The sequence below is a fragment of the Gymnogyps californianus genome, chromosome 5 (genome assembly GCF_018139145.2).
Source record: "Gymnogyps californianus isolate 813 chromosome 5, ASM1813914v2, whole genome shotgun sequence".
Lineage (NCBI taxonomy): Eukaryota > Metazoa > Chordata > Aves > Accipitriformes > Cathartidae > Gymnogyps > Gymnogyps californianus.
This window is the reverse complement of record NC_059475.1, coordinates 1,583,794-1,601,048: the sequence shown is the minus strand read 5'-3', so window position 1 is coordinate 1,601,048 and position 17,255 is coordinate 1,583,794. Positions and strand designations below refer to the sequence as shown.

The 17,255-nt window shown below is 56.6% G+C and overlaps 3 protein-coding genes across 3 annotated transcripts in view; 2 read left to right on the top strand and 1 right to left on the bottom strand.

Moving 5' to 3' along the window:
* Nucleotides 1-9,568, top strand: part of MYRF (myelin regulatory factor) — a 41,929-nt gene extending 32,361 nt beyond the window's left edge. Inside the window, exons 16-28 of the mRNA XM_050896979.1 lie at nt 372-532; nt 1,051-1,123; nt 1,432-1,520; nt 1,713-1,781; nt 2,475-2,555; nt 4,428-4,513; nt 4,750-4,911; nt 5,766-6,059; nt 6,646-6,733; nt 7,073-7,147; nt 7,283-7,385; nt 7,954-8,028; nt 8,291-9,568. Of these exons, the coding sequence (XP_050752936.1) occupies nt 372-532; nt 1,051-1,123; nt 1,432-1,520; nt 1,713-1,781; nt 2,475-2,555; nt 4,428-4,513; nt 4,750-4,911; nt 5,766-6,059; nt 6,646-6,733; nt 7,073-7,147; nt 7,283-7,385; nt 7,954-8,028; nt 8,291-8,377 (1,443 nt within the window). The 3' untranslated portion in view covers nt 8,378-9,568. The remainder of the gene's footprint in view (nt 1-371; nt 533-1,050; nt 1,124-1,431; nt 1,521-1,712; nt 1,782-2,474; nt 2,556-4,427; nt 4,514-4,749; nt 4,912-5,765; nt 6,060-6,645; nt 6,734-7,072; nt 7,148-7,282; nt 7,386-7,953; nt 8,029-8,290) is intronic.
* A 4,003-nt stretch (nt 9,569-13,571) lies between these two features.
* Nucleotides 13,572-14,668, bottom strand: TMEM258 (transmembrane protein 258). Its single transcript, XM_050898431.1, has 4 exons — nt 14,621-14,668; nt 14,399-14,508; nt 14,109-14,282; nt 13,572-13,718 (listed from the first exon to the last, which is right to left on the bottom strand). Exons 1-3 carry the CDS (start codon nt 14,621-14,623, stop codon nt 14,156-14,158), a joined length of 240 nt encoding a protein of 79 aa, XP_050754388.1. The 5' UTR covers nt 14,624-14,668; the 3' UTR covers nt 13,572-13,718; nt 14,109-14,155.
* Nucleotides 14,669-15,774: 1,106 nt separating this feature from the next.
* Nucleotides 15,775-17,146, top strand: FEN1 (flap structure-specific endonuclease 1). The gene has a single exon (XM_050898409.1). It carries the CDS (start codon nt 15,775-15,777, stop codon nt 16,921-16,923), a length of 1,149 nt encoding a protein of 382 aa, XP_050754366.1. The 3' UTR covers nt 16,924-17,146.
* The last annotated feature ends 109 nt before the right edge of the window (nt 17,147-17,255 follow it).

Genomic DNA, 17,255 nt, shown 5'->3' with positions numbered 1-17,255 from the left:
GAGACAGAGGGCTGGGGAGGGGGTACACGGGGAGCATTGCTCACGTGATTTGACCAAGGGACTTTGTGTCTGTCCTTTGTGACTGAGGACACACTCTCCGGATTAGCACCAGCAGGAGACCTCAGGGATTTTGCACCAACGTTTATTGTTTTCCTTGGGTCTGAAGAGGATATCTCTTGTTCTTGCACCCAGGGGCTGTAGAGATCTAGATGTGCCATGTTGGATGATTCCCTACCCCCAGAGCTGGGTGTTATGTAGCCTTTTCCCTGGGGCAGGGCATGGGAGAGCAGTCAGGGCAGCCAGATCCATGGGATCTGCAGGAGTGCCTCCACGCGCCAGGCCACTCAGACTGCCGACCTGTTCCCTGGCAGGAGCGCATCTTCATGGAGAACGTGGGAGCCGTGAAGGAGCTGTGCAAACTGACAGACAACCTGGAGACCCGCATCGATGAGCTGGAGAGGTGGAGTCACAAGCTGGCCAAGCTCAAGCGGCTGGACAGCATGAAGTCAACCGTGAGCTCTGGGGCATTCAGGTACGGGCATACTGAGGGCACGGGAGCCAGAAGGGATGTCTCCTCTTGAGCCCAGGCAGCCCTGAGTGACAGCTCGGTTTGGGAAAGGGGAGATGGGGAGGAGTGTTGGGGTGTTGGCAGTTGTCATTTGGCCTGGGGTAGATTCAAGGAGCTGAGACAGGTCTGGCATACACATACCAACAGCCTGCTCTTAGACCAGCCCAAAAAACCCCAGTATGAAATTGTCTCCACGTTTCCCTACAGTAAGTGAGCGGCTTTCTCAGGGCAAAGAGTTTCTCATGCTTCCAAAATCATCATACTGACCTTGGTCAGCTTATGCAGGTTTTGGAGCAGAATTCAGGCTCTCTGGGCAATGGCCCAGCCCTGCACCTACCCCCGAGCAGACGAAGTGACAAGGGTTTGTGACTGTCATGCCACACAGAGATTTCTCCCTTACCAGAGCATCACATTTTCGCCTGGGAATGGCTTCGAGTGCTGTCCGGGCACAGCTCAGCTCCATTCCTCCTTTCTCCTTGCAGCCAAACGGGAAGCCAGTTCAGCCGTGCGGGGAGCGTGCCCCACAAAAAGAGGCCCCACAAAGTAGCCAGCAAGGTAAGGGAGCGCTCCCAAAGGAGCGACGCTTGCGGGGGAAGGTGGCCTCTCTAAGAACAGTCGTCTGCGTGGTCCTCGTGTGTTTTCTTACACATGCTGCAGAGGGAGAGACCCTGTCTGCTCCCATTTCCATGATCTCTCCTTCCTTTTTGTCCGTGCCTAATGAAGATGTTACACGGCTTCTGTGCTGAGGGGGTTCAGGGCTTGCAGGGGAGCAGGAAGAGAACTTGGGATGGGCTGGGTGAGATCTGTGCGAGGACCAGAGCAGTAAGAAGTCCGGAGCTGATCTTGAGGTTTTTCTCTTGCAGTCACCATCGGTTGTCCCGGAACAGGCCTGCATCAGCCAGCGCTTCTTGCAGGGCACCATCATTGCCCTGGTCATCATCATGGCATTCAGGTGAGACCGCGCACCCGGGCTGCTGCTTCTCCCCTGTCTCTCTCCAGCTCATCCGTTTGGCCCGTGCCATCCGTGGGCTGTGGACCTACGGCTTCTTTCATGGGCTGAAATCCCTCGGAAGCAGATCCGTACCGCGACGCGTCCCTTGCCCCATGCCCGTACCTCAGCCTGTACCTCTCTCTTTCTTTCCAGTGTGGTGTCCATGTCCACGCTCTACGTGCTGAGCTTGCGCAGTGAGGAGGACCTTGTGGATATCGATGGGTAGGTACCTCCGGGCTCTGTGGGAGGGATGTGGTGACAGGGGGAGTCTGAAGCACAAAAAGCAGCCGCTGTGGGGTTATTAAGCACGCTTCCAGTGAGTCGAGCTATAAAGCCAACCAAAGGCATCCGCACATCCAAGTCTGATGTCAGTTAAATTATCAGGAGCAAGAAGTGAGGAACAGAGAAGAAAAAGAAAGTACCTTGTTGTTTGGCTGCTCACATATCCACTCGTGGCCGGTCTGAATGTTCTTTGGATGCCTCTTCAGCTGGGCTAAAACAGCACCGTCCCACTGACGGCAGTGGGGCTGGACCAGTCTGTACGAGGCAAGAGTTTTCCTCTGCCAACAGTGTCCTTAGTGTGGAGAGAGCACTGGGGGAACGGCCCCGGCCCGGCAGGCGTGCACACAGGCAGCCTGTGCTGGGCGTTCAGTTTTGGCACACTTCACTCCTTTGGGAGCACGCGTTACCAGATAATGAGTCTCTTTTTCTCTCTCTCTTCTCCCTGTCCTATTTCTCTCCCTCCTGTTCTGGTTACATCTCTCATCCAACCCATTTTGTTTCCACTTTGTCTTTAATTTTCCCATTCTTGTCTTTTCATTTCCATTATCTTCCATGTCCTCTTTCATTCCCCGCTGTCCTCCTCATCTCCTACCGACCTGCCTTTTCTTCCCGTCTCCCTTCACTGTCCTGTAGCTCTTTTGCTGTGCCCACTGCCTGTCTCCTGGCCCTCTTTCGGCACAGGGGTCCTGGGGTCCCGGTCGCTCTATGTCCACGGTATGTTACTGTTTCATTATACTGTTATTTAATTGCTGCATCCCTTCTCTCAATTCCTCTTCTTTCTTCCATCTGCACCGCAGAAGACCAAGAATCTTAAGCAAAATTGAAAGCAAAGAAAGGGATATGAATATACTTCAGCAAGTGGGACTCCAGGAGGAAGGATTATGGACCCTGTCAGGAAGGGGAAATTAGGATTAGGAGATTGAAGAACCAATTAATCAAAGGCTAAAGAAAGGAATTACATACTACAGGTAGAGCAGGAGCAGACAGTCTGAAAGGAGTGGAGGGAGTATGTAAAAAGAATGAAGACTTTGAAGAATTAGCCAAAAAGATGTTCCTACCCTCTCTTCATATGTGCGTAGCTTTATTGTGGAGGGTCACTCTCAAGTACAGGACAGCTTACTGCGCAAGAGGAGGACAGGAAAAAAAAACCCTGCATTATTTGTTTTTATGAGCCATCGCTGCTGGGAATGTTTGGAAAGGTACCGACACAGGGAAAGCTGGCTGAGTTACTCGTTAGGTACAGAGCTGTAAAGCAGCTCAGTTAACGGGATCTGCAGGGGCTGCTGCAAAATACTTCCCTTAGGTAGGGCCTGTTTCCCTTTTATCAGCACCCTTTGAACGAAACACTGCATGGAGAGCGGTGGAAGGCACAATTGATTTGTTCTTTTAAGAACTCCACATCAGGGTGTTCCACAGGAAGCTATTGAAAAAAATAATTGCTTGTGGGATGCAAGATAAAGCCATGCATGGGAAGTGTTGACGAGGCAGTGGAGGAACATGAGGGATAGGGGTAGGTTTTTGGCTGGGATGAAGGTTGGCTCCAGAGGCTGGTGCCCACATTCCCTGCGGGAGACCGGCTTTGTGTCTTCTTTCACCAGAAAAAGAAATATGTGTAGTAAGATAAGTCTTGCAGGTGACAAAGTGGTATTTTGATTTCGCTGAATGAGTGAAAGTTCCGTTTATCTTTGAGAAACCGTGAGCAATGCTAAGGGGGCAGGCAAGACATGCGTACAGGACCAGCAAAATGTGAGACAGATAAAACTGACCTGCTCCTGTGCCTGGGCAGGGTCTGGACAGGTAAAATCTTCAACATCTTTGTTAGGAGCTCAGTAAAAATTCCTGCTCAGTGGGCAGCTACAGTCCGTGAAGGCAAGAGCCTTGGTTTATCCCGTATCTCTGTAGGCGGTGGTGTTGCTCTGGGCTCCTTGTGCAGACACGAGAGAAAAAACAGCACCAGGCAGCGGTTCCTCCCCTTTCACATCTGCCTTACCCGCTGGAGATGCCTGTGGTGTCCTCAGCTCAGATCTTAGCAGCTTCAGTGAAACAACTGAAATTACGTGGGATGAATCTGGGTGGGATTGTGTGTATTTCTGAAAAACAAGGTGAGGAACAGTCTGTCTCCGAGAGATAAGGGGCACCTCCCTTAGGCAATGGTGAGTGCTTGGAGCCCGTTATAGCCTAACGCGTTGAGACCCAAGCACATAAATCCACCCTGGAGATCACTGTTGGAAATCAAGTCCACTGAGTACGCCCTGTTCCACAGTCAGCATCGGGGGAGCGTTGCTGGTGTCCTCTGAACCAGCTGGGACTCGTTCCTACCAGACGTGGGGCTGCCACACGATCCGCTGTGGCATTTCCTAGCTCTCCTTGCTGTCTTCACGGCTTGCGTGCCTCTCTCCTGCCTTTCCTTTCCCAGATCACTCCGGTCTGTGCTCTTCCTCACCCTTGCGCTTTCCACGTCCGCTCTTGCTCCATGTACCTGGCCCCGTCACCCCACTCGCTGCTACAGCTGCTTCTCTCTTCACGTACAAGTGACACCGTTGTCCCCCACGGTAGAGGGTTTCACCGCATTTTCCTGCATTTCAGGTCGAGCCAGAACTTTGATAAAACGCAGATGGTGCGATCCACAGCTGCGTCGGACAGAACCAGTGGCAGGACCCCCACGCACCACGGTAGGTCGCAGCGGGGCAGAGGGGCTGGCAGACGCACGCGATGATGGGTCGTGGTGCAGGGTGATGAACGTGGCTGCTGCTCCGTACCCGGGGCTTGCTGGCACTGTGCTGTCTTCATGCTGGGAGGTCCTGGGGCTCTGGTTTTGTGGAAGGGATGCCGGGGGCACTTGGTGCTGCTCCTGTTAGATGCCTCTCCCCTTGACTTACTCCACGTGTCCCTGCTGTTTGCCCTGCAGTGACAGAGGACACGCATGACTTACTCTTCGGCTTACCTGGTCAGAGCGTGCTAGCCTGCTTCAGCCCACCGTGTTTCTCCATGTGCTGCTCTGCTGCTCCCACCAATGTCTCCTCTGTTGCCCTCTCCGAGACCAGCCCCACTCATGCCACTAACCGGACAGGTAAAGTACCAGCCCAGGCACCCAGGAGGTGCTGGGACAACACCGAGGTCTGCCTCACCATTGCATCAATCACCTCGTATCCCCAGCCCCGTCTCACCTCGTGTCTTACCTCTGCACGTTGTGAAAAGGACGTGCAGCCTGCCCTTCAAAATGTGCCTGCTTTCCTCCACGCCCGCTGCCTGGGTTGAGAGCTGCTGCAGCAGGCAGCTGCGGGGCAAAGCGGCACTGCCGGGCTGAACAGCCTTCGCTGCCCGCGTGGCATGGTTCAGACACCCGTGATCGTGCTGCCAGGGGTAAGTGGGGGCTGGAAGGTCTTCGGAGCTGCCCGCTTTGCCAGCGTGAAGTCATGAGAAGCTACGCTGGGCCGGCCGGCATGCCCGAGCAGCCATACCTTGCCGTCTGACCTCATTCCTCTGTTTGCTTTGAGCAGGGTTCTGACAGGCCAGGAGGTGTGCTGCCTCTTGGCCGCCCAAGCAGGGCTTTTGCAAGCTCGCTTGCTCCATCATCGTCGCCGTTGCAGGAGGAACAGCACCTCAGGCAGTCACTGCAGAGCCTGGGAGTCATGCCTTAGCCTTGCCTTAAGCACCGTGCCCTTCCCGAGCACAGGGCTGTGCCCCGGCTTTGTCCCCACAGCCTGCTCTAGCTTCCCTTTGCTGCGAGGATCCCACCAGCCCCTTCGGGCACAGAGGCTGGGAAGCCTCAGCTGCACACAGGGGGATAGTACGGAAGGTGACATGGGGACAGGACGAACCCAGAGCTGGTAGCTGTTCTCTCTGCGCTGGTCCCGGAGGTCGGGAGTGCTGCCAGCCTCTCTCTGCCTCTCAGCACAACCTTCCTCTCCCTTTTCTTCGCAGACCAAAGTCAGACCTCGCTCCTGCCGGTGACAAATATCAAAGCCAAATCCAGGGGCATCACCGGGAAAGCGACTTCCTACACCAAGTGGCCAAAGACGCCTGACAGGTCTCAGAGCTTCGGCAGCCCCAATGCCAGCCCCTCCTCCCCCTTCACCCACATCCAGGGCAAATCCAAGTACATCTCCAACCTCTCGCTCTCCCGCAGCAACTCCCCGCTGGGGCAGGCCCGGCAGCAGCGCAGCATCAAGCAGCCGGTGAGCGAGTGGCCCCGCACGGAGGATCCCGGCACGGATGGTAGGTGGATCCTATCTTCTTCCCTCCCTGCAGCGGCACCTTGGTCCTGGGTTCTCTCCTGGGGTATCCTCAACCACCTGGCTCTCATCTGTCTGGCTCAGCTCTCACTGTGTCCCCATCCTGCAGCTTCTTTGCCCCCAGCTCTTCCAGTGCGGCCAGATTCAACCTCCGGCCCTGCCCTTCCTCCCCCATGCTGCCCTACTCTTTCTGGCCGTATTAGCCAGTTACTAGTTCCCTTCTGAGGCTGCCGTACCGGAATGTCCATTTTTACCCTCATCTCAGCTTGCTCAGCCATTTCTAAATCAGATTTAGAGGAAGAAATGCACAGATTCGGTCACGCTGGCAGCAGAGAGAAAGGAGTGTCGATGACCAGCCAGTGGCATAGTCTGGGGTACCCGTTCTCCTGGCTCTCCGTGCCTGGCCATGGTGTTAGCGCAGTCTCGCAGCAATCTGACCCCCTCTCTGACGACAGGGTGATGAGGAAAGGTGGTCTCGGTGCCAGGCATCCCTTCCAGCCCTTCTATCTCAGGGTACGCCAGCTGCCATCCCTTTGCTGTTCCTAACTAGCCCGTTCTCTCACCCACAGGGCCAAGCCCAGTGCTGCACTCCGTCCGGATCGTGGAGATCAATATGGCTATCCAGTCCCAGTACTGCGCGGCCACCGACGCATGCAGGTGAGCGAGGCGAGGCCGGCTGCCAGCACTGGGGTGGCAGCAGCGCTGCGGGAGCTCCAGGGGAAGCGGCAGATGAGCAGCTCCTGGAGCCTTGGGCCGTTTTCTGCGATCACCCCAAGGCAGCCCGCGCTGCTCCTTGGGCAGAGGAGCTGGGGCTCCGAGTCCTTCGCTCCGAGTGCGGGAAGATTGCATTTGGTGATGAGCTCATCCTTGGGAACTAGCCTGGGAAAGCCGTCCCCTCTGAAGTCTCAGCCCAACAAAGACTTGGCCTATATCCTGGCCATCTCACAGCTGCCTGACGTGCTGTGGTGAGGTCTAATGCTCTCTCTGTGTCCCTAGGACTGGCAACTTCACCTACCGCATCCCTGTCAACCAGCTCACAGCCGTGAACACCAACCTGACCCTGGAGATGAAGTGAGTGGACAGGGCTCATGTCTTAGGCGTTTCGGTACCCCTGAAGTCAGCTGGATGCTGTGCCACGTGGCCACGGTGTCTCCAGCCTGAGCTGGGGAAGAGACAGCAGGGTCTTACTGTGTCTTGTCACCCCAGCTCCTCCTCCGCTGTGTCCGTCTCCCTTTGTGGCCTCGTCTCCAGCGACCCCTGCCAGGATGCTGCGAGCGGGAACAGCTCCACCGATGCCACAGACATACAGGTAGGGAAGGAGAGGAGGGTATGGCGGACAAAATCCACAGGCGTTGTGTCATCCCAGCACACCACCCATCCCTCTGGAAGGGACTACAGCAGCCTGGCGAGGGCAGCGCAGGAGCTGCTGGAGGGAATTCATGCTCGAACGTAGCCGTACTCTGCGCTGGCTAACGTCGATGACCCTCAGAAACCTCTGGGGAGGTGTCTGTAAACCTGATAGATGTGGTCACTCATGTGAAATCATCCCATCCGACCCCTCTGCATGGGCCCCGGGACTGGGGGGGGAAACGACAAGGCTGTAAGCTGCCACAATGCATCCTATTGAAATCCCTTCAGGGGGATTTTGCAGGTCTGCGTGCGCGGAGCCTGCATCAGACCCTTCTTACCCTCGAGTGCCTCCTTGCCCCTCTCAGCGCAGCTCGATTGCTGACCTCGGCGATGGTGCTCCTCCAGAGACAGCCGTAGGGTCACTCGACGGCGCAGGGTTGTGTATTTCCTTGCCAGCCTGGCCTGGGCGAACATCCCCTGATGCTCAGCCCCGATCTCATCCCAGCTATTCTAACTTTCTTCCCCAGGAAACAACGCACCGTTGGCCTCTCGTGATGATGTCTTTCCGGGAATTTACCTACCACTTCAGAGTAGCACAGCCGGTGAGTACCAGCAGCTGCTTTGTCTCTCCTCTTGTCCAGGGCTGAGCGGAAGGAGAGCAACGGGACCACGGCAGCTTTAGCGGCCACATTTGTGCCGAGAGCCTTCCGCAGCCCTCTCCATCGTGGCTGTTGCCTTCCACAGTTACATGGGTAGCGGGGGTATGATTTTTCTCTGCCCCAGTACATAATTCAGGCACAATTCCCCCCTCAGGAGCATGCATCCTACCCCTCTCTGTAAGCTCTTTTTCTCGCTCTCTCACAGGGCCGAGCCAACTGCAGCACTGCTCCCGAGCAGATGGGACACCTTTTCACTGACTATTATTTTCAGTTTTACTGGCTCTGTGAGTGAGTCCTGGCAGCGCCAGTGCCCTCCGGTTGGAGAGAGGAGGGGGACTGGTGACACTGGGGAGACTCCTGTACCCCCTTCCTCCACTAGCCCCCAGCCCCACCTTACCCCTGTCTCCCGCGTGGGGCGTGGAGCTGGTTTGCTTGTGGCTGGTGACGCAGGCACTGAAGCACAGCACACGCAGAACATCGGACCTAAGCCCCGGGAACACAACCAGCCCTGTGGTATCTCCTGGGCTCACCTCGCACCGACTCCCACCATCCCACGCCGCCCCCAACATCTCTCTCCTTCCCTTACGGAGACGCTCGTGTCCTACCGTCACTTCGCCCTCCCCTTGCAACACTGGATTTTGAAAGCATTACACTGGACTGAATGTGGACGGGTCTGCCACATTCCCGGAGCGCGGATGGGAGCTCCATCCTGTACTGGCCCAGCAGTCCCAGATGTGCCACATCGGTTCTTCACAACACTGGAATTGCTTAACACTGGAGCCTTTTCCAAGCGCGAAACGCTGGAGTTGAGCCTGGAAAGGAAGGCTGTGCCTGGACGTACTGGAAGTCGTACACTGGAGTTGCTGTTCCTTCTAGTTGGCCCAGGGCCATCCCCCGCAGCCCCACTCCGCAGACACCCCCACCCCGGAGACCCCAGGACCCGCAAACGGACTGTCCTCGGCGGACAACAAGAGAAGGCGCAGCTTCAACGTTTGCCCCGTCTGTCCCCCCGCCTCGCCGTACTCTTTAACTTTCACCGGACCCAGCCCTGGATGGATAAACTCCAGAACCCCACTAAAGATGCTGCTGAGGCTGTGCCCAGGCCAAACCACGCGTGGGGACACTTGCCGTCAACCCATGGGAGAAAAATTACCGTGAGCCACCTGCATTAAGTGTCACGGGACCCGTTTTGGTTTGGTTTTTTTTATATTTGGCTGCAGCGTGTGGCCTCTCGCAGTGTGTGTGGAGCCGCCTGGTCGGCTCTGAAGTCATCGCAGCCACCTCTGCCCAGATGTGCAGAAGAGAGACCACTGGCAAAGCCCGGTGTGCCCTGCAGAGCAAGGCCGAGTCACTGGGGACGTTGATGTGGCTTCACTGCACCCCCTGGCTAACGGATCTCTGCCAGGCACTGACGAGGCTGATCCTCTCCCACAACGGCGGGGAACGGCAGCGACTGCGGGCCCTTGCTGTCACTGTTCTCGGAAAGCAGTTATGTTGAGTGTATTTTGGGTATTTTACTGTTACAAGTTCTTAACTTGCTAAACTACTGAATTTTTTTTTTTTTTTTTTTTAAGCCGTATAAAAAAAATGGGTCTCTTAATTCTGTCCCTGCTGAGCTACGTGCGTCTCGCATAGGAAACCAAAGGGAGCCGCTGCTAAGCTCCACGTTAAAGCCTGACTGCTACAGCGGTGCTGGGACACGTCAGACTGACCGACCAGCGCGCGCGCGCGCGTCCTCCTCCCCGTCCTGCTCCAGCACCTCTTGCTAAAAAGGAGACATCCGCGTTCCTGGAGGCTGAGCCACCCCCAGGTTCTTATGTCCGAGATGCATTTCTGTAAGGAAACAGCAGCCACCGCTGGGGAAGGGCGGTGAGGGGGAAACGCCACTCACCCCGCCTGAAGCACGCTCTAAAGCTGGCTTCGGAGAAGAGCACGCCTCGCTCCTTGCAGCCCCCCGTCACTGGACGTAGGCAACTCGAACCAAACTGGTTTTGGGAAACTGCAGCAGGCTCTGGCTGCTGCATTTGATTGCTTTGAGCGGAGACCGATGCAGCAATCCCTTTGCCGGCTGCCGGCCGCGTTGTTACCAGCACCAAGGAGTGCGCGGCTGGCTCTGCTGCTCCCGAGAAACAAGCTGCAAAGACGTTTTTTTTTTATCCAGATAGAGAGATGGTTCCTGCGCACATCTCGTGGGACTCTACGCGGCCTTACTCTCCCCAGTCTGGGGAGCAGTTTTGTCTCCTGTCACCCAGCTCAGAACTCCATTCCGAGCTTGTCCCAGCAAAGCAGCCACAGCCCTGCGATTCCTTGCGACGTCGCTAGGAGTTGGCGTCTCTGCCGCCGAAGGACCTGGCTCTTTATTTGTCGGGCGGTTTCAAAGTCAGGTCTTCATTCCCACCGTGTGCCTACAGGCAGCAAAACCACGGAACGATGCGTTGGTGATGCTCTCCAGTTACTAAAATGCACTGAAGCCTGGGCAGGCAGGAACCAGTGGGTGGGCAGGGAACGCCGGGCAGCCAAGGAGGAGCGAAGCTAGGGGACCACCCGACTTTGGGGAGCTCAGCGGGAATTCCAGAGGTCCCAAGGCTTGGGAGTACCTCCGCACAAGCAGGTCAGCTCCATGCTCAGTGGGATTCTCAGCTTCCTGCAACTGGGAAGGACACATCTCCTCTGGAGAGGCCGCTCCGCGCTCTTCCCTCCACCTGCCCCGAGCTTTTTTGCTTGGCCTTAAACTGGGAAGTTACTTTCTTGGCAGCTTTTATTCTCCACTTGGCAATCAGTGGCCCAGTCTGGCGAGTCCTTATTCAGGTGAGCAATGCCATGTGCTCTTCGATGTCGGCTCAGCTGAGAGGTAGCCTCCTCAGACCTGCTCTTTTCCCTCGCACGGTCGAGCTGGGCTAAATGCCCGCACGCTCGCTTAGCCCCTGAAGAGGTAACGGGCAGCGTCGTGAGGGCCAGAGCTGAAAGCGCTGCCTGCAGTCACCACCACCGCCACTCCAACCCCTCGCTGGTGGTCCTGGCTGAGGTGTCAGCCGGAGACCCACGAGTACGTCTCACCCTGCTATGCGGAAAGCCACTCCTGGAGGGGAGGAATCAATCAATCACTAGAAACGTGCCAGCAGCGGTGGCCCAAGAGGAGACGGAGTCTCTCAGGTATCCCTGCGACGCTTAGCCGTGGGGTTGACGAGTGCCCCCGGCGAACCAAGTGCCTAAGGGCTACGGGAACATCTCTAGTGCCTTTTTCTGCTAACAGGACTGCACGAGGGAACCGTGATTTCCCACACATGCATAAAATGCCGCGTGCCTCAAAACCGGTGGCCAGTTTAGCTTAAGAACTGAGATGAGGCAACACCTGAAGTGCAAAGGCCGGCCCTACCCACGTACAGCTGTTTCACGGCAGAGCAGCAGCAGGCTGACAGCGATCCCTGGTATCAAAAGAGGAGAGGGATTCAGAACGTGGTTTTTAGCGTCTTACATCGCAAATAGCATCCTTTGTCTTAAGAGTACGTCACAAAGCGTACGCCAGTTCCACCAGCCGCTGCGCAGCAAGGCGGAAACGAGCTCCAAAGGGGTTTGTAATTATTAAAGGGTCACAGGATTGCTTCGAAGCCCACGGAAACAGCTGTTTGCATAGACTCCCCTCAAAGGTGTCTCTGCCCTCACTGAAGACATGTTCCCCATCCCCAATCAGTAACAAGAGAGTTAACAATCAGGCCTTTCCCTGCGTGAGACGGAGGGAGCTCTGAGCCGACGTCTCCAGCCGTACAGCTTGGGGAAAACCCCGCTCTTTCCGCTGGAAACGAGACGCTTCATCTCTCTAGACATTCTTGGCAGGAAGGAAGACAAGTGTGGAAACGAGGCCACTTGCCAAAGTTTGGCTGTTCCGGAGTTTGTTTCAAAAGCAAATTCACAAACATTCTGTCCTACCGTTAGAGCTTAAAGCCTGTAAATAGAGACTATGCCACCACTGCAAGAATTAAGGAAAAAAAAAAAAAAAAGTAAAGCACTAATTTGTTTGGTTTAAATGTTGCTGTCACAGCTTTAATCACTGTATATTGCCAGCAAGTTTGTAGAGTTGCATTCTTAGCAGGTATTATTGATTATCGGTTTTTATTTGTGGGGAACAAGCGTGGTTTCCCTCCTTTCTTTCTGATTTATATTTATATTTTGCTGAATTTGAGTGCTGAGTCTCCGGATTCCCCACTTTTTTGTTTGGCTTATTTAGACTTTGTTTTATGCTGGAGGTAAATATGCCCATATAAATAAATATATAAATACTGCTTTGTATCCAAGGACGGCTCCTGGCGCATTCCTCCCTTGCTATGAAACAACAGCCTTTCAGTTCCGTAGCTAGAAAACTGCTTCCCACAGGACGGAGGAACCCCCGTCTCATTAATCAGCGAGAGTTTCCAGACGTGCCTGTCCGTGCAGGGTCCAAACAGCCCCAGCCTGTGGCTGCTCACTGCTATGTAGCCTGCTTTAGAACAGCTATAAAAAGGAGCTCTCATTGCTCGCGCCTCGAGAGGTCAGGGCCAGATCCATCGGCATCCCAGAGCACCCGCGGAGGGAAAGCTTCCTTCCCCAAAGAGGAAATGAGGGCTTTAAATCTGTCAGCTACCTGTTGGAATTTCTGATTTTGAAATCTAATTGCTTCGAAAGCTGGGCTACAAATTCAAAGCTACCTATAAAAATAGTTATGCATGCCATAAACAAACTCCTCTTTTATAGGCAAGGCAGTTAATTCGCTACTTCACCGAAGGGCGCATCCAGGTACAAGATTGTTCTGTCCTGTACTTCCCAAGCATTCCTCCCCAAACCTCATTTCCCACAAACACAGCTCGTGTCGCCCACTGCGGCGCCCACCAGACAAGCGTTATTCTTGCTTTGCACCTGAGGAGCCGCACCAGCGCGTTACCTGGGAACCCTGGCCGGAGACTGTTCCGCAAGCGTCGTTTCACCCAGGCCAAACGGCACGTCCACCCAGCCGCTGCTGTCCTCAGGAGCGCGGAACCTGGCCGAAGCGCGGCACCGGGTGTTTCCGTCGGCTCCATTTCTAACGTAGGAGGTCCCCAGCGCGCGTGCTGCCGACGGTAAGTGACCCACCTCGCAGCGGTCCCTGCCCTTCTGCGCTTTGCGAGGGGCCGTGAACGCTGCCGAGCCACAAAGCTGCTGGCTCGGGATGAGAATGGGCACAGCCTTCCAGAAAGAGGGTAAGGGGATACCAGAAAGAGGGTAAGGGATAAGGTAATGAAAGTTGAGGGAGATAAAAACAAGCTTAGGAAGAAGGGGGAAGCGCTTATTTTCTAGGGCCTAGCGGCACTAGGGCACAAGGTGGCACTGAAACACTTCTGGGCGTACATAGCTGTGGAAATCTATGATAAACACTGGGCCCATCCCAAGGGACGTGGATCTTGGGCCAACACTGAAGTGGTTTGGAAAAGCCGGGTGATAAAATAGTATCTAAAAGACAAACCATGAGTCCAACGGCAGGTGCGTCACAGAGCCAGTTTTATTCAGGTTTGGTTTGTTGGGCTGGCGGAAGTCACTCGACAGGAGCACAGTCCATGCCTGATACGGGCTTTGTTGTTGAAGTATAAAAGAAATACAAAAAGAGTCGCTGTAGCGCTTCCCACCTACAACCAAACGAGAGACGAAGGAGGTCGGTGAGACCGCGTTCCCCAGGGCCACTCTGCCACTACTAAAGCCACGGAGCAAAGGACAATACCCAGCACACACAATTCCTTCCTGCCTCAGCCGGGGATGAGCGCCAGTTCTGCCCCCAGTTAACAAATGGGCATAGAAGCGCTCTCCAGTTAAGTTACCCAACGGCTGCTTTGCAGCTCGGAGTAGCTGCGATGCTTAAGCCCAAAGGCTGCTGCTGGGATGGGGGCACAGCCTTTTGTCCATCCTAACTTCACCCTTAAGGAAAAGTGGTTTTTGTAAAGACCAGGGCTCACAGGGCTACATTTCCAGGACCCCCCCACCCAGACTCATGCAGAGCGTTAAGACCTCAGGGAGCTTACAGCCATCGGGGTTCCCAAGGCGGTACCGGTGCTCCTCTGCCCGGGCCTCAGACGTAGATACCAACCCACAGCAGCAGGAAAAGGACACCGAAACCCATGAAGAGCGAGGCCACCAGCGAGATCAACAGCTCCTTGTAGATGTCCCGCGTGTACTTAGTAGAAGTCACCTCGTAGCTGCAGCCCGGGGGTTAAGGCGGGAACGGAGGCAGAGCAAGGTGAGGGGAACCCCTGCCCGCTCCCCCATCTCCCCCCCGCCCGCCCCCCTACCCCCGCCTCCAGCCCGGGGATACACGAAGAACCAGGCGGTGAAGAACATTCCGATGGCCAGCAGCACCACGGTGAGGTGCGGGAAGACGGCCGGGTTCACCGGGCTGGTGTATCTGCTCATCGCTTCCAGCTCCTGCGGGGACACGGTGAAGGTGAGCAGCGCCACCGGGACCAGCCGGCCCCCAGTCCTGGCTCCCGACCGCGGCCCCGGCCCCGGCCCCCCCGTCACGGCTCCCGGCCCTCACCATGGCGCCCAGGTCCCGGTTCCGACACGTCGCCTCCGCTCCCGCCGCTGCCCGTCCCCCGCCGGAAGCGGAAGAGGAGCACGGGAGCGGGGCATGCCGGGATGGGTGGGCGGGGCGAGTGGGAGCCGTTCTCTATTGGCTCCGCCGGCTCCCGGCGAGCATTGCGGCGGAGCGCGGGAGCGGTGGCGGGATCGAGCTGCGGGGTAATGGCGGCTGGAGAGGCTGAGCCGGGCCTGAGGGGGGGATAATGGCGGCTGGGGGAGGCGGAGGCGGGCCCGGGAGGGGGATAGTGGCGGCTGGAGGAGGTGGAGGCGGGAAGGGAAGGGAAGGGAAGGGAAGGGAAGGGAAGGGAAGGGAAGGGAAGGGAAGGAAGGGGGGAGGTAGCGGTGGCTGAGGCGGCCCCGGGGGGAAATGGCGGCTGGGGGGAGGCTGAGGCGAGAAAGGGGTGGATAATGGCGGCTGGGGCAGGCTGAGACAGGCCTGAGGCGGATATGTGCGGGCCGAGAGAGGCCGCAGCGGAAAGGGAGGGTAATGGTGAGGCTGGGGGAGGCTGTGATTAGAAGAGGAGGATAACGGCGGGCCCTGAGGAGGGGGGGTGGGAACGGCGGGCCGGGAGAGGCCGAGGCGGGAAGAGGGGGATAATGGAAGGGGGGCAGGTAATGGCGTGCTGGGGGCCGGGGAAGCGTGGTTAACGGCGCGCCTGGGGAGGCTGCGGCCAGGAGAAGTAATAGTGGGTAGAGGGGTGATGGTGGAGCCGTGAAACAGGGAGGTGGGAACGGGGGGGGGGTAATGGGACCTGGATGGTTATAATGGTGGGGCTGGGGGAGGGTGAGGCATGATGGGGAGAGGGGCTGGGAGAGGCTGAGGTAGGAAGTGGGGGTAACAATGGACCTAGGCAGGGGGGATAATGGTATGCTGGGGAGGCTGAGGTGGGGGCGTAACGTAGGGGGATAATGGGAGGCTGAAGCTGGAAGCGGGGTAATGGCAGCCAGCGGAGGCCGCAGCCCATGGGGTAACGGTTTGCAGGGGAAGCAGCCACCTCCCTTTCGTCCCTCCTGCTTTGGTGGTACACCACCCCCGCAGCCCAGCGGTTAACCCCCAGCACCATGCGTGTGCAGAGGCTGATCCCAGCGTCCCCTTTTCTGTTCCCCAGGATGGGAATCCATGGCCTGGCCAAGCTTATTGCCGACGTGGCTCCTGGCGCCATCCGGGAGAATGACATCAAGTCTTACTTCGGCCGGAAGGTCGCTATAGATGCCTCCATGAGCATCTACCAGTTCCTGATCGCCGTGCGGCAGGGAGCTGAAGTCCTTCAGAACGAGGAGGGCGAGACCACGAGCCACCTGATGGGCATGTTCTACCGGACCATCCGCATGGTGGAGAACGGCATCAAGCCGGTTTACGTCTTCGATGGCAAGCCCCCGCAGCTGAAATCGGGGGAGCTGGCAAAGCGGACCGAGCGCCGGGCTGAGGCCGAGAAACACCTGCAGGAGGCTCAGGAGGCCGGAGAGGAGAACAACATTGAGAAGTACAGCAAGAGGCTGGTCAAGGTGACCCAGCAGCACACTGACGAGTGCAAGAAATTACTAACGCTGATGGGCATCCCCTACGTGGAGGCGCCGGGGGAGGCCGAAGCCAGCTGCGCTACCTTGGTGAAGGCTGGGAAGGTTTATGCAGCTGCTACGGAAGATATGGATTGCCTGACCTTCGGCAGTCCCGTTCTGATGCGGCACCTTACCGCCAGCGAGACGAAGAAGCTGCCTATCCAGGAGTTTCACCTGAACCGTATTCTGCAGGATCTAGACCTGACCTGGGAACAGTTTGTGGATCTGTGTATCCTCCTGGGCTGTGACTACTGCGAGAGCATCCGCGGCATTGGGCCCAAGCGCGCTGTTGAGCTCATCAAGGAGCACAAAACCATTGAGAAGATCGTTCAGCAGATAGACACCAAGAAGTACCCTCTGCCTGAGAACTGGTTGCACAAAGAGGCCCAGAAGCTCTTCCTAGAGCCTGATGTGGTCAACCCCGACACAGTTGAGCTGAAGTGGACCGAGCCGAACGAAGAGCAGATCGTCCAGTTCATGTGCGGGGAGAAGCAGTTCAACGAAGAGCGGATCCGCAACGGGGTCAAGAGGCTGAGCAAAAGCCGGCAGGGCAGCACGCAGGGCCGGCTGGACGACTTCTTCAAGGTGACGGGCTCCATCACGTCAGCCAAACGCAAAGAGCCGGAGACCAAGGGCTCGGCAAAGAAGAAAGCCAAGACCAACAACGCCGTGGCCGCGAAGACCAAAAAGGGCAAATAGCCAGACTGGCCGACCGCAAACCCCTGCGGTGGGTTTCTGTGCTCAGCCAGGAATTTTAGGCTAATAACGAACGGTTGTCTTTGTGTCCTGCGTGTTAGTGCTAGGAAGGATGCTGCTAAAGTGCTTCCCAAACAAGGCTAGGTTAGTGAATCAGATCAGCGTCTTCCTGCGCAGCGGTAGTAACGTATGAGGCTGGGAGAGAAGAGAGCTGAAACAACCACAGCGTGGGGGGGGGTTGGAGGGGTGAGGAACCAGGGAGCTGCATTCAGCAGTTCAGCGGCAGCGTTCATCGGTTTGAGACCTTTTGATGAGGAGGCCGCCGGGCCCGGAGG

Bases quoted from the DNA above. Each gene is read 5' to 3' on its own strand.
- TMEM258 (XM_050898431.1), bottom strand. The intron at 14,283-14,398 runs GTATCCCCGGGC...CCCGGGCTGCAG, and splicing joins TTCACCGCCTGGTTCTTCGT to CTACGAGGTGACTTCTACTA.
- FEN1 (XM_050898409.1), top strand. From the start codon at position 15,775: ATGGGAATCCATGGCCTGGCCAAGCTTATTGCCGACGTGGCTCCTGGC.